General features: G+C 42.0%; 2 protein-coding genes across 13 annotated transcripts in view; one reads left to right on the top strand and one right to left on the bottom strand.

Annotated features, from left to right (window-relative positions):
• The window catches only part of LARGE2 (LARGE xylosyl- and glucuronyltransferase 2), a 96,316-nt gene extending 94,573 nt beyond the window's left edge, over positions 1 to 1,743 (bottom strand). For 8 of the 12 annotated variants that reach the window (XR_009760659.1, XR_009760661.1, XR_009760671.1 and 5 more), the window contains exon 1: positions 1,586 to 1,743. The gene's annotated coding sequence lies outside the window, so the exon portion shown is untranslated. Of the gene's footprint in view, positions 1 to 1,153; positions 1,228 to 1,585 lie in introns of those variants that run through there. The other 4 variants (XR_009760675.1, XR_009760672.1, XM_061610858.1 and 1 more) reach the window with 2 other exon arrangements.
• Positions 1,385 to 18,950, top strand: PEX16 (peroxisomal biogenesis factor 16). The gene is made up of 12 exons (XM_061610866.1): positions 1,385 to 1,520; positions 1,772 to 2,117; positions 8,892 to 8,927; positions 11,577 to 11,653; positions 12,771 to 12,904; positions 13,917 to 14,017; positions 14,569 to 14,649; positions 14,988 to 15,140; positions 15,986 to 16,058; positions 17,126 to 17,245; positions 17,486 to 17,550; positions 18,533 to 18,950. The coding sequence occupies exons 2-12, from the start codon at positions 1,982 to 1,984 to the stop codon at positions 18,589 to 18,591; spliced, it is 1,035 nt and encodes a 344-aa protein (XP_061466850.1). The 5' UTR covers positions 1,385 to 1,520; positions 1,772 to 1,981; the 3' UTR covers positions 18,592 to 18,950.
• The last annotated feature ends 96 nt before the right edge of the window (positions 18,951 to 19,046 follow it).

The raw sequence follows: 19,046 nt of genomic DNA, 5'->3' as shown, positions 1-19,046 counted from the left end.
TTAATTGAAAACAAAATTACAAAACCATTTTTGACCAAGTAATCAATTATTTTGCTGCAAATTAAAGTGCAGAAGGCTACATTATAAGTTAAGGTTTGAAGATGTTCTAATTTGAAAGATTTTTATAATGTGATTTTTACTATCCTCTAGAATTCTGTGTGATCTAGTATCATCTGATTTTTGTTACATATTCTACTTGATAATTTATTCTGTCAATATGATTGTATATTATTACTCTAATTACAATAAAAATACTGTTATTATATTTACAATTTTTCCACTGATGTAACATACATTAGATTTTTTCATGTTCCTGATTTAATTGCTATTGTAATATTACTACAATTGAAATAAATATTTAAATGATTCTTACTTCTTGTTCATCATTTTACTACAAGTGCTATTAATGTTTTACATCATAAAATACAGGATTGGTGTAGGGGAACATCTCATGTTGTTTCCCTGGGTGCAAAGATACCTAGTTCTGGCCCTGCACTTATTTATCCAAATATTAAAGTATTAGGTGGGAGAGCTTTCAAACAGGTCGAAGTTCTCACATCTCTAATTATTTGTTTACCATTACTGGGAAAGACGCAAGTGACTTTGCCCTGCATCATATTTATTTGGAAGTACACATGCTTCGGATTGCATGCCTGCACATTTAAGTAGCACAAATAAAGCAGTGTGATCAGCAGACAGGCTATACTCCCAGGCATGTTAATGTTCAATGTTTTATATTTAATGTTTTTGTTTAATCTGCTGCTGTTGTTATTGATTTTATTGTATCTACTGTATTTTAATCTTGTTTTGTTCACCGCCCAGAGAGCTACTCGCTATGGGCAGTTTATAAATGAAATAAAATAATAATAATAAATAATAAATAATTTCAGGCTTAGCAGAAGAATAACAGGCAAAGGAATTATTCCTGTCGCTAGTATCAGACTTCTCATTATAGCTAGACCTATTCTTGCTTCTGATTTAACACATGTCGCGGCCAAAAGGCGTGCCAGGCGCTACATGGAGCTAAAATAACTCGAAGAAACGGCAGACGCCCTTTCAGGGCTTTTTATGAGGACGGTGATGGGCAGTGTAGTTCAGGGAGAGAAGGTCGTCTCCGGCCATACTATGGGGAGAGGGAGGCTCCTTTCCCTACCTCTCACTTTTACTGTTGCCTGTTCAGATCGCACACACCCGACGACTGCTGCCCTCAAATACGAGGCTGTTATATCAGCCACCTGCTGCTGCAGCTGATGCCATAGCCGCTAAATGGTAAAGCGGCACAAAGGGGCGGCGCCGGACTGGCACGACCCGCAACAGCTCGTCCCCCGTCCAGACTAATTCCCAACACACACGCGCGCGCGCTTCCCCCCTCCTCATGCCCATCTTCCAAAAAGTGAGCGCGCTGTCGACAGCATAGCCTGACGAGGCACCTGCCTGCCACAGAGGCAGCCACGCCTGCCGAGGAGCACCAAGCACTGTCCCTGCCGAGCCAGGACTGAGTTACTCATGGATGCTCCACAGTAAGCCTTCTCGGAGTTCTGCACTGACAGCGAGCGCACCCACTTCGCCACCATCCAATACTCACGCCTAGGTGGGGTGGGGGGAGGAGGCGACCACCACCACACTCGCGCTCTCGTCTCCCTCTCTCTAACCCTTTAAGAATCTCCTCCTCCAAGTCGGCACCTGCTCATCCGAGACACTCCGTGCTCGACTCATTTCCCCTCCCGTTCGTTTGCTCGGCACTCGATTGGTTTGTTTCTCTCCATCTCAGGGTCAGGTGGTGCGCAGGCGCGGAGGCTTAGGAGGGGAAGAGCAGGGCCAGGAGGAGGAGAAGAAAAGGGGGCGTGCCCGAAAGCAGAGTCCGACCCGGAAGAGCGAGTGAGACCAAGCGTTCTCCGAGCGGGTTAGAGGGACGACGGTGTGGCGGCGGCGAGAACGGAGTTGTGCGCGAGCGTTTGTGTCTCCCTGTTACTGGGCAGCCATGGCTGGATCCGCGCAGGGGCCGGTAGGGAGGTTGCGGCACTTGTGCTACCGCTATCAGGACTACGTGAAGCGGCATCCGGCGGCCACTACACAGCTGGAGAGCGCCGTGCGGGGCCTCTCCTACCTGCTGCCAGGTATTGAGGGGGCGGGGCAGGAGCCTGGGTGAGGGAAGACCTGGGGACCCAGGAATCCGAGCCTCTCTTCTCCACTGCGCGAATGGTCGTAGGCAAAGGTTACGATTTATTTCTCTCTGGCAGAGATCATGTGTATCTTACGGCTGCATGGCAGGCAGAAGTCTGACAGGTGAAGTTTTCCCCAGCATGGCGATACAGTGATGGAAGAAAACGTTGCCTCCTGAATATCAGCATATCACATAGCTGTTAAACGAACGGGAGTTGTGCCACAACAGGAGATGGCAACTCCTAGAGATAGAGGAAATGGTGCTCTCCTATAGAGTTCAGGATTCTGATTTGTGGGGAGTTCTGTTTTTATCATTTTCCTTTGCATTCTGCTACTGAACCCCATTTTTTAAGCTTTAAAACTTTTTTTAGTGTGTTCTTCAGGAAGTCCTTTGTCACTTCCTCTGTTTTTCACCGTAGTCTGTACTGACTTACCTGTTAAATGCCTGCAGCATCAAGGCCAAATCACAATGCCGGGACAGCTGCAGATTTCAATCACTGGTGTGATAGTCTCCTATTTGGAAAGTGCCCAGATTACACTTGATGCTCCAAGACAGCTCTGATCTGTTACCCTTGCAGGTCATTTCTGTTACAACCATGGGCAGCAAGAGGACAGTTGCTTTCCAATCCATAAAAACCTAAGAAGAGCCCACTGGATCAGACCAAGGGTCCACCTGGTCCAGCATTTTGTTTCCAATGGTGACCAGCCAAATACCTCAAAGGAAGCCCTTCATTCCTCCCCCTTTTTCTTTTTATCTTCTGTCTTTTAGATTGTAAGCTTGCAGACAAGAGCTAACTTGTTTGTTATTTTTCTTATGGAAACCACCCTTGCAACCTTTTTTGGCTGAAGAGCGGGTACAAATGTTTCAAATAAATAATCTTTAAGCCAGTGACCGTTACCACATCTTGGGGGAGTAAATTCCATGAGTTAATTGTGTGTTCTGAATTTACTGCCAATCAGCTTCACTGAGTGACCTCTGAATTCTTCTGTTATGAGGTAGGGAGAAAAATGTATCCACTCTCTCTGTACCATTTATCATTTTATAAACTTCTATCACATTATCACAATTGTCTTCTCCCCCCCCGACTCAAAACGTCAAACATTTTAGCTTGTCGTTGAAGGGACCATATTCCAGCAGTTTGATATTTTTGGTTGCCCTTCGCTGTAAAAGCCCTTCTTAAGTCTAGGTACCAAGAACTATAGCAGTGTTTCTGAAGTGAAAGCACAATCAGTTCACATAAAGGCATCATGATACTTCTCACTTTCTTTTAATCCTAATAATCCCAAACATGAAATTTTACTTTTTCACTGTGTTGTTGTTTCAACATAACCCGAAGATATCTTTCTTGGTTTGTTGTTATGTGCTTTCAAGTCGATTTTGACTTATGGCTACCCTATGAATCGGCGACTTCCAAAAGCATCTGTAATAAACCACCCTGTTCAGATCCTGTCAGTTCAGGTCTGGGGCTTCCTTTATGGAATCAACCCATCTCTTGTTTGGTCTTCCTCATTTTCTACTCCCTTCTGTTTTTCCCCAGCATCATTGTCTCTTCTAGTGAACCATGACTTCTCATTATGTGTGCAAAGCATAACCCAAGTTTCATCATTTTAGCTTCTAATGATAGTTCTGGTTTAGCTTGTTTTAACACCCAATTATTTGTCTTTTTCATGGTCCATGGTATCTACAAAGCTCTCCACCAACACTATATTTCAAATTAGTTGATTTTTCTCTTACCCGCTTTTTTCACTGTCCAACTTTTGCATCCATACATAGAGATCAGGAATACCATGGTCTGAATGATCCTGACTTTAGTGTTCAGTGAGATATCTTTGCATTGGAGGACCTTTTCTAGTTCTCTCATAGCTGCCCTCCCAGTCCTAGCCGTCTTCTAATTTCTTGACTATTGTCTCCATTTTGCTTAATGACTGTGCCAAGGTGTTGATAATCCTTGACACGTTCAATGTCCTCATTGTCAGCTTTAAAGTTTCATAAGTCTTCTGTTGTCATTACTTTAGTTTCTTGACGTTCAGCTGTAGTCCTGTTTTTGTGCTTTCCTCTTTAACTTTCATCAGCATTCATTTGAAATCATTTCTGGTTTCTGCTAGTAGTATGGTACTGTCTGCATATCTTAAATTATTGATATTTCTCCCTCCAATTTTCACACCTCCTTCATCTTGGCTGAATCCCACTTTCCGTATGATATGTTCTGCATATAGATTAAACAAATAGGGTGATAAAATACACCCCTGTCTCACACCCTTTTTGATGGGGAGCCAATCGGTTTCACCATATTCTGTCCTTACAGTAGCCTCTTGTCCAGAGTATAGGTTGCACATCAGGACAATCAGATGCTGTGGCGCCCCTATTTCTTTTAAAGTATTCCATAGTTTTTCATGATCTACACAATCAAAGGCTTTGCTGTAATCTACAAAGCACAGGGTATTTTTCTTATGAAATTCCTTGGTCCATTCCATTATCCAGTGTATGTTTGTGATATGATCTCTGGTACCTCTTCCTTTTAAAACTCCAGCTTGGATGTCTGGCATTTCTCGCTCCATATATGGTAAGAGCCTTTGTTGTAGAATCTTGAGCATTACTTTACTTGCATGGGATACTATGGCAGTAGTTCGATAATTACTGCATTCCCTAGGATCCCCTTTCTTTGGAATTGGGATATATATTAAACACTTCCAGTCTGTGGGCCATTGTTTAGTTTTCCATATTTGTTGACAGATTTTTGTCAAAATTTGGACAAATTCAGTCCCAGTAACTTGTAGCAACTCTATTGGTATGCCATCTGTTCCTTATTATTTGTTTCTTCTAGGTATTTTAAGAGCAGCTTTCACCTCACATTCTACAATTTCTGGTTCTTCATCATATGGTTCTTCCATGCATGAATCTGTCATCCTTGCATCTCTTTTTCAGAGCTCTTCAGTGTATTGCTTTCATCTTGCTTTTATTTCATCTCAGTCAGACAGTGTGTTCCCCAATTATTCAACATCCCTACTCCTGATTTAAATTTCCCTTTCTCTAACCTTTTGGAATAGGGCTCTTTTTCTACCTTTTTTGTTGTCCTCTTCTATTTCTTTACAATAACTATTGTAATAGGTCTCCTTGTCCCTACGTACTAGTCGTTGTGTTATTGCATTTAGAGTTCTGACCTTGTTTCTATCTCCTTTTGCTTTCCTTCTATCTTCAACAATTTTAAGAGTGTTGTCAGTCATCCATTGAGGTCTTTCTGTCTTTTAAATTAGAGGTATTGTCTTTTTGCATTCTTCCCTGATAATGTATCTGACTTCATAGTACATCTGGTTCTCTATCAACTAAGTTTAAAGCCTGTTCCTTATTTGATCTTTATATTCTTCTGAGATGTTATTTAAATTGTATTTTGGCATTACGATTGCTTTGTTGTTGTTCTTTAGCTTTACTCTGATTTTCGATATGACCACTTTGTGATCTGTACTGCAGTCTGCTCCTGGTCTTGTTTTTGCAGAAAGTATGGAACTTCTCCATCTTCTATTTCCAATTATATAATCAATTTGATTCCTATGTTGACCATTTGGTGATGTCCACATGTACAGTTGCTCAAAAAATGTGTTTGCAAAAAACAAATTATTGGCTTCGCAGAATTCAATAAGGCTTTCACCGGCTTCATTTCTATCTCCTAAGCCCCATTTCCCCACAATTCCTAATTCTTCTCTGTTGCCTACTTTTGCATTCCAGTCCCCCATGATTATGAGAACATCTTGTTTTGGTGTGTGATCAATTTCTTCATGTGCTTCTGTGTAAAATCTCTCCAATTCCTTTTCTTTGTTTGCCATGGGAGCATAGACTTGGATGATGGTTATGTTAATAGGTTTCCCATTAAATCTCATTGATATCACATGCTCAGACCTTGTGTTATAGCTCCTAAGTGCTTTTGCTATATCACTTCCCACTATTAAAGCAACCCCATTTCTTCTTAATTTCTCATTTCCTGCATAAAATATTTTGTAGTTGCCTGACTGAAAGTGTCTCATTCCCGTCCATTTTAATTAACTCATACCAAGTATTGTAATGTTGATGGGTTCCATTTCTTGACAATTTCTAACTTTCCCTAGTTCATGCTTCTCACATGCTATGTTCCTATTGTGTATGTTGTACAACTCCTGACTCTTCTTTCGCGTCTGTGCGCATCGGCCTCTGAGCTTCCATTCGGCTTTGACTCAGTGGTGTCATTAGTCACAGCCCTACTCGTACTTGTCCTTTGTTCTTCCCCAGTAGCTCAGTGAGTGCCTTCTGACCTGGGGGTCTCATCTTCCAGCACTATCTCGTGTTGCATTTTGGATACTCTGTTCATAGGGTTTACGTGGTAAGAGGTATTCAGAGGTGGTTTACCATTGCCTTTCTCTGAGTCTGGATGCATCTTAATCTGGTGTCTCAGCTTTGACCATTCCGCCTTGGGTGCCCCTGCTAGGAGTTTGTTTTGTGTGTGTGTGTGTCCCCACTCTGCATGTCTTTATCTATATTCGTGCTGCATTTCCTCTGCCGTTTTGTTTTCTGTTCTTGAGAAATCCTTTTGGAGTTTTTCATGGTCTGCTTCAGTTTACATCATTGTGAATGCTTCATCTGCAAACTTGGCTGCCTCGTTGCTGACTCCAGATATTTAAATAAATTGAAGTAGATCCCAATACAGATCCTTGGGGAGTCTCACTGCCTAATCCTTTCCATTCCAAAAACTGTCTGTTTATTCATACCATCTATTTATTATTTATTTATTCATTCATTTTATTGTTTATGTCCCACCCTTCCTCCCAGTAGGAGCCCGGGGCAGCAAACAAAAGCAATAAAAGCATTCTAAAACATAATAAAAACACTTTAAAATATATTAAAACAAAACATCCTTAATAACATTAAAACAAAACATCTTCAAAAACATTTTTAAAAACTTTAAAAATATTTTTTTTAAAAAAGCTTTAAAAACATATTAAAAAGCAATTCCAGCACAGACTGGGATAAAGTCTCTACTTAAAAGGCTTGTTGAAAGAGGAAGGTCTTCAGTAGGCGCAGAAAAGATAACAGAAGTGGTGCCTGTCTAATATTTAAGGGGAGGGAATTCCAAAGGGTAAGTGTCACTACACTAAAGGTCCATTTCCTATGTTGTGCGGAACAGACCTCCTGATAAGATGGTATCTGCAGGTGGCCCTCACCTGCAGAGCACAGTGATCAACTGGGTATATAAGGGGTAAGATGGTTTTTCAGGTATCCTGTATAGGGCTTTGTACACCAGAACCATGAACTTACCATGCTACAAGTCCTCCTTGTTCCATATTCCACTTTTTCTGAGGAGCCTGTGAAAAGGGAATTTGACAAAGGTTTTTGAAAGTCCAAATACAGAATATCTATAGATGACTCCTATCCAGACTGTCACAAATAAAATGAGGCTTGCAGGACTGAGGATATGTTGGTTGCAAGACAATATAATGATATTTAAGTTAAAACCATATCCCATCTTGGAGAGTAAATATACCAAGTGGTATGCAACAAAGTCATTGCTCAATGGATATTTCCCTCCATCTCCTTCCTCTGTATCTCCCTGGAAACAAAAGCCCTATGAGGAGAGACTGAAATAACGGCATGTTTAGTCTTGAGAAGAAAAGGCTGAAGGGAGATAGAACAGCACTCTTGTAGTACTTGAAAGGTCTCACAGAGGAGGGCCAGGATCTCTTCTCAATCATCCCAGAGTGCAGGACATGGAATAATGAGCTCAGGTTACAGGAAGCCAGATTTTGGCTGAACATCAGGAGAAAATTCCTAACTATTAGAGTGATTCGACAATGGAACCAATTACCTAGAGAGGTGGTGGGCTCCCTTAATACTGTAGGCATTCAAGAGGCAGCTGGACAACTACCTGTTGGGTATGCTTTAAGCTGGATTCCTGCGTTGAGCAGGGGGTTGAACTCAATGGCCTTGTAGGCCCCTCCCAACTCTACTATTCTATGATTCCCCCAAATCAGCTGTGGGAATTCCCCCAACCATCTGGAGCAGATTGGGGGGGCAGAGAAGAAAGCAAAAAGGAGTTCTGTTGCATAAGCAGAAGTCATTCCACAAGCACAATGGTTTCATTAGATACAACCCATCTTTTCTGCATTATTTTATGAAGCAGACATCTACCCTCTGCTCACAGGAAAATGTTTTCAAACTACCTTCCGTATTAGACCACCTCCAGATTTTTGCAGTTAATGAGGGTGGTGATAGAACCAAATTGTAGCCATCATCTGGCCCAAGGTAGCAGCATACCTGATCAGGAAAACATCTAAAACCAAAATAAAGTGATTTGCCTATTGGTTCACCAGAAAAATCAGTATTTTTAATCTAGTTCTGACTATACTGTTTAAACCATGGATTCACCCTGGCCCCCATGTATGTAAAATATAAAGAAAACCTGGGATTACAATCTTAAAATAATATGGCAAAAAGACACAAATGGAAGAATCATCATCTGTCACTAACCTGTGAAACGTCACCTCTTGTTGATGAATCTGCAACGGTGCTCTCTGTTAAGAAGATGCAAGGCTCAGAGTAGATGTAGGGTTCTGTGAGAAAGTTTAACCTCCAGGTTGATTGAGCAACACGGGAGTGTATTTGTGTCAGTGTTGCCTCAGGCTTTCCCTCAGAAGACCTGTTTGGACTGTTTTCAGGAGAGCATGGAGTAGCAGCTCATGTCTTATGTATGCTTTCTTTCTAGGTCGGTTTTCTGACTCTCATGAACTGTCTGAGTTGGGTAAGTACAGCTGGAGAATGGCGGTGGGATCCCAGAACTATGTTATGTGGTATAGATAATGTGCTTTGTCAGGAGATTATGGTCTAAAGCAGCATTACCCAACCTTTATTGACCCAACGCCCCTTTGCAAAATCTTTTTGTGCCCAACGCCCCCCTCAGATTTAAGTATATGCCAAAGCATTTCTATTCTTCCCTTAAAATATGAGTAATGCATAAAAGGTATTTTCAATGATTATTACTGATCGTTTTTATCATGCCTTTTTATTGCACTTAGATTACACATTGAATTTTTAGTATGATTTATTAATATACATACATAGTTACACGCAAGAAATAAATTGCAGATATAGGAGTTGTTTCTTATTTCACAAATCCTAAAAACATAAGCAAAAACTAATTAAGTCCACACAGTATGTGTTACTTAACAACAAACTCATTCAGTTTACTGGCATTGTTTCATTAAACAAGTTCATTTAAACATCACAGAAACAACGGGTAGCGAGTGTCCCATTCCTGAAGAAAACCAGCAAATAACTGACTGTCTGTGTCACCCGTTTGCACACGGCACTCATCCATTGGAAGAATGCACCCTCCACCAATACACCCAGCTTATCAAACACTCTCTCGTGATTGGTTCCAACATCCCTCAAGACAGCATCGGAACATTACCAAGTGCCGGAGCGTGGCTAATATCCTCATTCCTTGATATGACACTGGCCACTATTCAGAATTTCTTTACTAAAGACCACACACTATTTATAGTGTTATTTCCATGAATTGAGACTATTAAATACATTCTAACTGGGGACAAAACAGTTTAAAAATTAATGATTTGTGTATTAAATGAAATTAAAATTAAATGCTTCAACTGTTGCATCAGACCGCCAAATGTCAACGCCCCCCTAATGAACCCAAACGCCCCCCTAAAATTTGTAGTCACACCAACGCCCCCCTGAAAGGCTGTAACATCCTCCAGGGGGGCACTACCGCCCACGTTGGGAATCGCTGGTCTAAAGGGAGCCTTAAGGAGAATGCTTAATGCAGAGTCTAGATTATTCAGTGGTTTTAGTGCAGAGTGAATGAGCTTAGTTTGGAAAAACCTCTTCCTTAGCAAGGACCATTCACTCATATGAAAAAATAGTAGGGGGGCACATATATAGGTACGAGGCAGAGGACATTCTTTGCAGTGGCCCATGGCTTTGGAAATCATTGCTCAGTTGTACTTCAACATTACAGACCTTTTGGAATGATCTGAAGACTCAGTTTTCATTTACTTTCCCTTGGAAGACTTTTTAAAATTATTAGACTGCTTTTGCTGTTGGTTTTGATTATATTTTAGTAACATTGAGTTGGTTGCCTGTTTTATTAGTTGCAGTTTTCCCAGTAATTTTTATTTTATTGTATTGTAGTTTTGTGTTTTATGTAGGCTGCTTATTTCTTACGTGTTTTTCTAGACTGCCTTTCATCCAGAAGAATTTTAGGGCAGTGCACAATATGCAACACCTAAAATCCAAAGGAGGAAGTGCTCCTTTAAGTATTTGAGCCCAAGTCGTCTAGAGCTTTATATGCTAATGTTGAGAACTTGAATTGAGCTTGGCAACAAATAGGAAGGCACTGTAGCTCCCAAAGGATAGTTGTAATGTGATCTCACCTTACCATACTGTGTTGTAATCTAGCAGTGGCATTCTGCACTAGCTTCAGCTTGCAGACCATCTTCAAGAGCAGCCCCAAGTAGAGCACTTTACAAAATGGACTCCTACTGGAAGGAAGGGTGGGATTAATAATAATAATAATAATAAAAGTCCAGTCTTTAGATCATTAGAGCATGGATCATCATGCCCAAGCTATTCTGATCCAGAAAGGGGCACGGTTGGTGAATCATCCAGAGTCAATGAGCCCCTCCCCCCGGAGCTCAAGCAACACAGATGGATCAAGGATTACTCCCAAACTACTAACCAATTTCTTCAAAGGGAGTGCAATTCCATCCAGATTTTCTCCCCATCTTGCAGACACAAGAATCACCTACCAACAGAACCTCATTCTTGTCAGATTTCAGTTTACTTTCAAAGAAGCCATGTAAATATTTTAATTTTTTTAAAACACATTTCTTAACTGATTCCCTAGGTAGCTGCCAGGAAATGGCTAGGTTCACTCAGTGAAGATGATGATCAGATCCCATATGTCTCAGTCATAAAAAAAATACTGGCTATTTTTTATTTGCATTGCTTCTGCTAATTCTTGTTACAACACCTACCCTATTTTAACGGGGTCAGAATATTTGCTTGGTGCTATCAATCTGGCTCTGGACCAAGGTATTCCAAAGACTATAAGGAAAAATATAGCTATTCTGAAATAGCATTTAGGGTGATAAAGTTGAGAGTACCAATGGATATAACGTGCCAAGGGCAAGACCGATCTGTTTTTTCCCCTTTGCACTAGAGTATGGAAGGGGGGCCAAGACACTTGGCTACTTATAGGCAACTGATAAAGTTGTGTAACTTGGAAGATCTAGCCCAGAGATGGCAGTGATGGCTTATCTTCATGTAGTATATCCTTTAAAAGAGACAATTGTTTAATCAATGACCTTTTTCTTTTCCTGTTTCTAAACGGTGGTTGTTTTTGTGCCTTTTCCTCCTTCCCATTTTTCAGTTTATTCCACCTCCAATTTGCTGGTGCTGCTCAATGACTGGATACTTCAGAAGGAGCTGCAGCCATCCCTCCCTGTGGTAAGAATCTTTTCTGTGCAAGAGGAGAATGGCGGTAGGGCACAGTCTCGGTATCCCATGTCGGGGGACTAGAACTTGGCACTTGCATTCCATTCTGTTGGCACATAAGTTCTGAAGCTGCTATCTTGTTCAGTCTTGGGCATCCACCAGCCCTTCTCTGCTTGCATTATGCAGCATGGGACGCCACACCATTCTGGAAGGGTGATGAAAGTTACAGTGGCCTCCAGGAATACTTCTGGTTTATACTGTGAATGACACCAATTCCTTGAGCCATTCAGAATCCAGTATGGATTTAGTATGGAAACTAAATTCTGACATGGAAATCTTGAGGATTTTCTTCCGTAAGAATTTCAGCTTTTGATGGTAGGTTTAAATAAAAGTTTTGAGGGTGTGAGGGTAGCATAGAAGGCTTGGAGACAAAGGAACAGGTTGTTCAGTCATTGGGGACAGTCAAAATAAATGATATGATGTTGCAGTTATAATAAATTATGCAGATTAACTGGCTCTTACTGTACCGCTTCATGTGCTTGTGAGGAATATGTCACTGATTATCTTAAAGATCCAGCTAATCCAGCCTTTGCCAACATCTGGTGCCCGCCAGATGTTTTGGATTACAGCTCCCATCACCCTAGCTAGTACATGAAATACACCAGGTTGGTGAAGGCTGAGCTAATCCAGCAGTGACTTGCCAGGAGAAGTGTACCAGCAGGGCATGGTAACCATCCCGTGTTACTTGTTCCCACCATATGTCCCAAGGCATTCATTTGTAACTTGGTTGTAAGAGTGCAGTTAAGAAAGCCTGAGTTCTGCTAAACTTTCTGCTTGCAGTCAAATGCAGCTCTGGAAACATGGTCGATCGGAGTGAGGGTATTGCTTGCTTGCTTGATTGCATTTGTATACCACCCCATAGCCGAAGCTCTCTGGGCGGTTTATAACAATGAACAATATTTAAAGCTGGAAGCCACTTAGTTGCCTTTGTACAAGGGACTGAGACCCATTACTCTTGTCAACCCCCAGCAGAATCGTCTTGCTGATTTGAGAGGGGGATCTGGGCTATGCACTGAATCCTGCCAGATCACTTTGTCTTGTACATACTCACCTGCCTCTTGCTTTGCAGTCGCTTCCCCAACAGAAACTGTTAACGTGGCTGAGCATCCTCGAATGCGTGGAGGTCTTTGCAGAGATGGGGGCTGCCAAAGTGTGGGGTGAGACTGGCCGATGGGCCATCATTGTCCTCATCCAGCTAGCCAAGTAAGTGTTGTATGGGGAAGAAGGGAATATTGTGTCTTGTGAATCCGAGGAACGCATATGTGAATTGTTTGAAAAAGAGATTTCTGGTTTGAACATCTTTAGGGTTAAGGTGCTACAATGCTGTAGGTTGGGCACTTCCTGTATGACACTGAGAACATTGGGTGTGTTCTACTTGTATAATGTTCCCTCCCTTCATAATGGGACTGGATTGGGTCTTTGTACTCGGGCAGCATTTTATTCCATCTGGGCCCATCCAAGGAGCTGCATGCCTTACAGGTGCGTTGAGACTTCCCCAGCCTTCTCCAGTTACTGTCCATCTTCATGCCTCACCTGCTGTCTTAATTCTCCCTTCTCCTCCAATAATTTTAGCTGAAAGTTCTGGTATCCAACATCCTGACAGGAGCCTCATCACACGCAGCACCATCACCGGTGGCCTTTTAGAGGCCAGTTAATTTCTTGGGAAGTCCTCTCTTTAGCCTTGGTGTTGATGCGGGTGAGTTTAGAGGCGGGTGCAGCTCAAGTGATCCAACACAAGTATGTGTCACATTAGGCAGTAAAATGTGAGAAAGGGATGCCTGACCACTTGTCATCTCAACCAGACTGGTTTTGCAGGCGCTACTCAAGGCCAATCAGCACATCCTGTGGGCTGTTGGTAAATCCACTTGATCTCAAACTGCACTCAAAGCGTATGAACCATTCCTCATGAGCAGTGACCACATTTTTGTAAGTCATCAAAACCCTTCATAGAGGAGAGAAGCCTTACATAGCCACTTCCACATGAACTCATGCTGGGCCTATATTGGAAATTAGTGATGAGGCTCCTGTCAGGAGCTGGGTATCATGGCTGTATCAGAAAGGAGCATTTGCCAAACAGGATTGCAAATGCAAGGATATTTGAATTGTCTTTTAGTGGCAAAGCACAGGTGGATGTATTTCTACCTTCTTGACTGTAAAGCTGCAGCTTCCCTTTTGTGCCTGATGTTTATAGCCCTTGACTTGCTCTAACCCACAGAGTCATCTTGCGCCTCCTGCTGCTGCTCTGGTACAAAACTGGCATCCAGACTTCTCCTCCTGTTTTGCCTCTAGATAGGAGACAGTCGTTGCAGCGGAAAGGTGAGTCAAGTGTGATGTAACCACTTTGGCTTTAGTCAGGAAGGAAGTTCTAAATGCTATTCAACTGAATGACTTCCATATCCACCAGTTCTGAGAAAAAGAATTTTTGTGTGTGGTTTCTCTGTATTGCTCCATGTGAGCTTTCATTTCTAGTGATCCCCGCGTGCACAGATATTTCTGTGGATGTGCGTGTTCATGCAGATCTAATTAGAGAGGATGATACCACTTTGATGGAGCGTCTGGAAAGAAAATAATGGAGGGCTCTGTAAGGTAACTTTTCAGTCAGTAAGAGGGTTATATCAGTCCTATTGGTTTATCCTGAATACAAGGGCATTAGAGCAGCCCTGTAGAGCCGTGGCTAAAAAGATCATACTGTACGAAGATCATACCGAACTGAACCACTATGCTCTGAAAGAAAAATAAAAGCATTTGCTGTATATCTGTGTTCTCACAGACTTTATAGAATGTGGGACCCATATCACCTCCCTGCCATGCTTTGCCACTTTCTCTTTTTGCTCTTGCTGTGGTCTCATCCATCTGTTTCCTGACAGATACAGAGGGCAATCTGATAGGGAAGGAGCAGATATACGTGGGGAAGCGCTCTAGCCGCGTCTTGAGATCCCTCAATAGCAGTGAGTATCTTTTTAGTAAGTCTCTTGTGGGGCTAGGTTTTCATGTGTGCGTGTGTTCATATGCATGTACATGCAAGGCCATTTCAAAACCCAGCACATTGTGACAGACAAAAAATGTTTTTAAAAAGTTTTAAGTACTTTTTTCTTTTATTTTAAAGTGTATTGTTTTTCACATTTTGGTGTTTGCCATTCTGGGCTCTTTTGGGAGGAAGGGCAGGATAGAAATTAAATAAATTAATAAATAAATACAGTGAGGGCAGACAACCTGATTGTTGCTCATCCAACGTGTGATATCCATGAAAAGCCATGTCCTTTCTTGATTATTATGATTATTTTAGCCCCATCCCTCCACTCCAGACATTGGGGGGCACCTCAGCAATGGGAGGAGGAGCAGAACCGAAGAGCAATGGAGATAGACCAGCCACCGACCCCCTTGAGCATCCAGGAAACCATTGCGGAGTCTGTCTACATCACCCGCCCATTGCTCCACTGTATCCTCCCTGCAGTGTATCCTGTATGCCACTAGAGAGCGCTCCAGCCCAGTGTGGAACATCTAGTCCATGTTAAGAGGGCTTAACTCCCAGGAAGCTCTAAAGACTTTGGGCTCATCCATACCTAACCATAAAATCCATGTTTTCCATATTTGGTTGGTGGCCTCAAGATCCATACATGTCCTGTTTGTGGTCAGATTATTGTGAAAACCCGCATGTGGGCTTTTTTCTTTGTTCAAATTGCTTTAGCATTGGCCACTCCCCTAAGTCCACCCCTTTTCAGTTCTTGGTCCATAATGGTCATTTGCTTTTTGCACGCTTTTTCAGAAGAGCACAGAAAAGAATATCTTTTTTTTTAATTCCCACGTGCAGGTTTGTAGATGGTACTGTTGGGTGGGAAGGAGACAAGGGGCTTGGTATATGACAGAGAAACACCCATGGACCACCTATTGCAGGAAAGTCTGCTGCATTGCATCTGAGCACACGGATGTTAATGCAGTTGATTATCGGTTTAGGAAAGCATATTGGTTTTTTCAGTGGTATTTCTAATAGGGATTTGTGAATGTGAAAATCCATACTAGCTCGCAACATCATATGGACAACGGTGAATTAATGAAGACACAAAGCTATAACATTGCAGATTATACAGTCGTATGGACGGGCCCTTTGCTTCAATCACCAGGCTTAGAGGATCTCCAGTTGACTTTTCCTGTTATTCTGACACAGCCATAATTTTGTTAATTTAACAGCTGTAGCATGCCTGGGCTCACATGACTGCATGGAAGTTGTCCTGCTCTCATAGGCTTTGCCTCTTGTCTGTTCAGTCCTTAACTCTCATTACATAGTGATGAGTTTAGGTTTATGGGGACAGAGATCTTGGAGACCCTGGCTCCTATCGGCAAGCTTGGATATTGCAAGGTAAGTTTGGAGAAAAACACTTCAGAGTCCTGGATCTATTTTATTTTATCTTTATCTTTTTTAACATGATTATCAGCGGCTGTGTGTATGTGGGGGTGTTTTACTCTAGTAGGGATGCACTTCACAGTTAAAAGGGAAATAGCTGGTAGGAAAAGTAGGGGTTCATCGTTTGGGACAGAGATAGTGCCTGGTTCTTCTATCCTCTTTATGCCCATAGCTGGCCACATGTGACACCCCTTTTAAAACATCTGCACTGGCTGCCCACTTCTGAGCAAGGTTCAAGCTCCTTGTATAAATTTACGACGTCCTGAACAACTTAGGTCCAGGGTATCTTAGGAACCACCTGAACCCTTATGTCCCAGCTCGATCATTGAGATCATCTGCAGGAATGGCTTTAGTCATTCCCCGAGTTGGCGAGGCTCATTTAGGGCACGGCTCATTTAACGAAATTGAGCCTTCAGTGTCATCGGCCCAGTTCTCTGGAACGCTCTGCCAACAGAGAATCAGCAGGCGTCTTCTGTTTAAACTTTTAAGCGCCTGCTGAAAACCTTTCTGTTCTGCCAGACTTATGCAGGCAATTAAGAAGATGCTTTTTTCATAACAGTTGACCTTTGTTTTTATTGTATTTTTAATGTTTTTTATTCTATGGGTTTTTTTAACGTGTTGTAAACCACTTTGATGTTTAATGAAACAGCAGTATAGAAATATTTTTATAAATAAATAAGAAATGGAACCAGGCTTAATTCGAACCAGGATATCCCTTTGGGACCCTATTTTCAACACCAGTTTTGGACCCTATTTTCAACATGCTCAGTTTTGGAACCTGCAAGTAATAGGAAAAGAGAGAGTGCCTTTGCGCACATGTGTGGAATTCCTCACAGCTGAGATGAGAGGAAAGCGCTTTCAGGTAGCAAGTATTACGCCTAAGCTTGAGGCCTAAATTGATTTCATGTTTAAAAAAATGATTAGGAAAGGGGTGCGGTTGCTTTGGGAGAATGGACAAGGATTGGCACTCAACACATCCACACACCCTGGCCCTTCTGATTTTGCTGCTTTCCCTTCTGCAGCTTGAGTTTACTGAGTGACATGAAAGATCTTAATAAGCGTGAGCGTGTGGAGCTGAGGCGCCGGACTGTCCTCCTACTGTACTACCTGCTGAGATCTCCCTTCTATGACAGATACTCTGAGTAAGACTGCCTGGCTGGCTTTTTCCCTCTTCAGCAGAAACAAAAACCCCACCTCCATAGGGAAACCTCCTGTTTCTAAATGAGTGAAGCAAGCAGACCCCTTGAAACATGTCCCTTGTGAGCATTCAACACCCTAATGGGTTTTGTCTGCTGCTGCATTTCCAGGGACCTTTTCCCATTGAGACAGAAGCCATCCCCATGGGCTCATCTGTTTGTTTTTGTCTCTCCTTGTTCCCTTAGGGGCAGAATCCTCTTTTTGCTGCGCCTGCTAGCAGATTATGTCCCTGGAGTTGGCTTGGTCACTCGTAAGTACATGGCTGCTGTAATTGGTCTTTCTAAAAGAAGCTGATAAAGGTTAAGGAAACCATAGGGGAGGATCCTCCATTCGTCTTGGGACAGCTAGTGTGTATGTTCAAAGAACATTCTACTCACCCTGTGCTTAAATGAGGGATATTGAAAGTGTATGGACAGGAGCAGGGCTGGAAAAATCCTAGGCTTGGAAACTTGATGCTAGGGTCTTGAAATGTCTCAAATCCTCTATAGGGCACAGCTCCTAAAAATGCTTTGTAGCCTTTGCCTGCCATTATCACGTGTGTCTCTACAGTCATGAGGGTTAACATGGGGGGGGTGCTTTGGAATTCCCTCCAAAGGAAGTAATAGTGGTGTCAACATTGTATTATTTTTAGTGCCTGGTTAAGATATGTTTATTTGCCCATGTTTTTAAAATTTACTGTACTGTCTTAGTTGGTTAAATAGTTTTTGCTTTATTAGTTCCCAGATTTTTAAAAGAAAATTATGCTGCATTGTACTTAAAAAAACCAAACCCTAACAACACACACCACCCTGGAATCCATGTTTTGAATGAAGGCATGACTTACAAATTGTCTGAATAAATAGCATCATTTAGGATTTGGCAATGAAGATTCTGTGCAAAATCTAGAATGTGGAGAGTCACAAGAAAAACAGTTTTATTACTAAAGCCAGAGTTTTCCTCCTTCAAAGTATTCCTTCTGTCAAGACATGACCCAATTGCTTAGGGACTGAGCAATGCTATGATGTATTTGACATTCTGCTGACCATGCCTTCCTTTAGCTGTGAGAAATTCAGTCCCTTTTCCTGCCCTCCATACTCTTGCCTAAGTATGACCCATCTGTAATTCCAGGGCAGGGTGATCTCAGGACACTGAGAGGGAGGGGCCGTTGTGGAAGCAAATCTGAGAAATTCACTTTCCAACATGTTGCTTTAAGGTCTTCCAATTCGCTTTCACATTTTTTCTCTTCATTTCAGGGCCATTGATGGATTACTTGCCAGCCTGGCAGAAAATTTATTTCTACAATTGGGGTTGACTTGGCCTCTGCTTGGGTTATTACGTCCAGGGGTGGCTCAGGCTAAAAGTAGAAGCTTGTGGTGAGAGGATGACTTTATACCAATGGAGACAATTGTGAAACTTTAAAAAACGACAGCACCACAACTTATGTCTTTCTGTGGCTTATACTAATGATTACCAAGAGAAGAGTAAGGGCTCTTCTCACATCTTTTTTTTTAAAGTCTCTTTCTGTGAACTAAGAACACGGTAAAGAGTTCCTATACTACTCCCCTTTCCATTCTGATATAACTAGTTTTGGAGTGGGGGGGGGGAGAATGACCCTTTTTTTTGTATTCATTTTCTATGGCTATGAATTAATAAAGCTGGGAGTTGGCAGTGCTTTTGGGCTTTATTATTATTTCTTAGGCACCTACTACTACTAAAAATAGTCTCAATGTGACTGACAGTATAATTTCGTCTTACTCTTGAATATTG

This window comes from Rhineura floridana, chromosome 2, assembly GCF_030035675.1.
Source record: "Rhineura floridana isolate rRhiFlo1 chromosome 2, rRhiFlo1.hap2, whole genome shotgun sequence".
Classification (NCBI taxonomy): domain Eukaryota; kingdom Metazoa; phylum Chordata; class Lepidosauria; order Squamata; family Rhineuridae; genus Rhineura; species Rhineura floridana.
This window is presented reverse-complemented; position numbering and strand designations above follow the sequence as displayed.

Excerpts from the sequence above, each read along its gene's own strand:
- PEX16 (XM_061610866.1), top strand. The coding sequence starts at position 1,982 with ATGGCTGGATCCGCGCAGGGGCCGGTAGGGAGGTTGCGGCACTTGTGC. Across the intron at positions 15,141-15,985 it reads CACCCGCCCATTGCTCCACT|TGATGAGTTTAGGTTTATGG; the intron begins GTATCCTCCCTG and ends CTCATTACATAG. Across the intron at positions 17,246-17,485 it reads TTCTATGACAGATACTCTGA|GGGCAGAATCCTCTTTTTGC; the intron begins GTAAGACTGCCT and ends TTGTTCCCTTAG.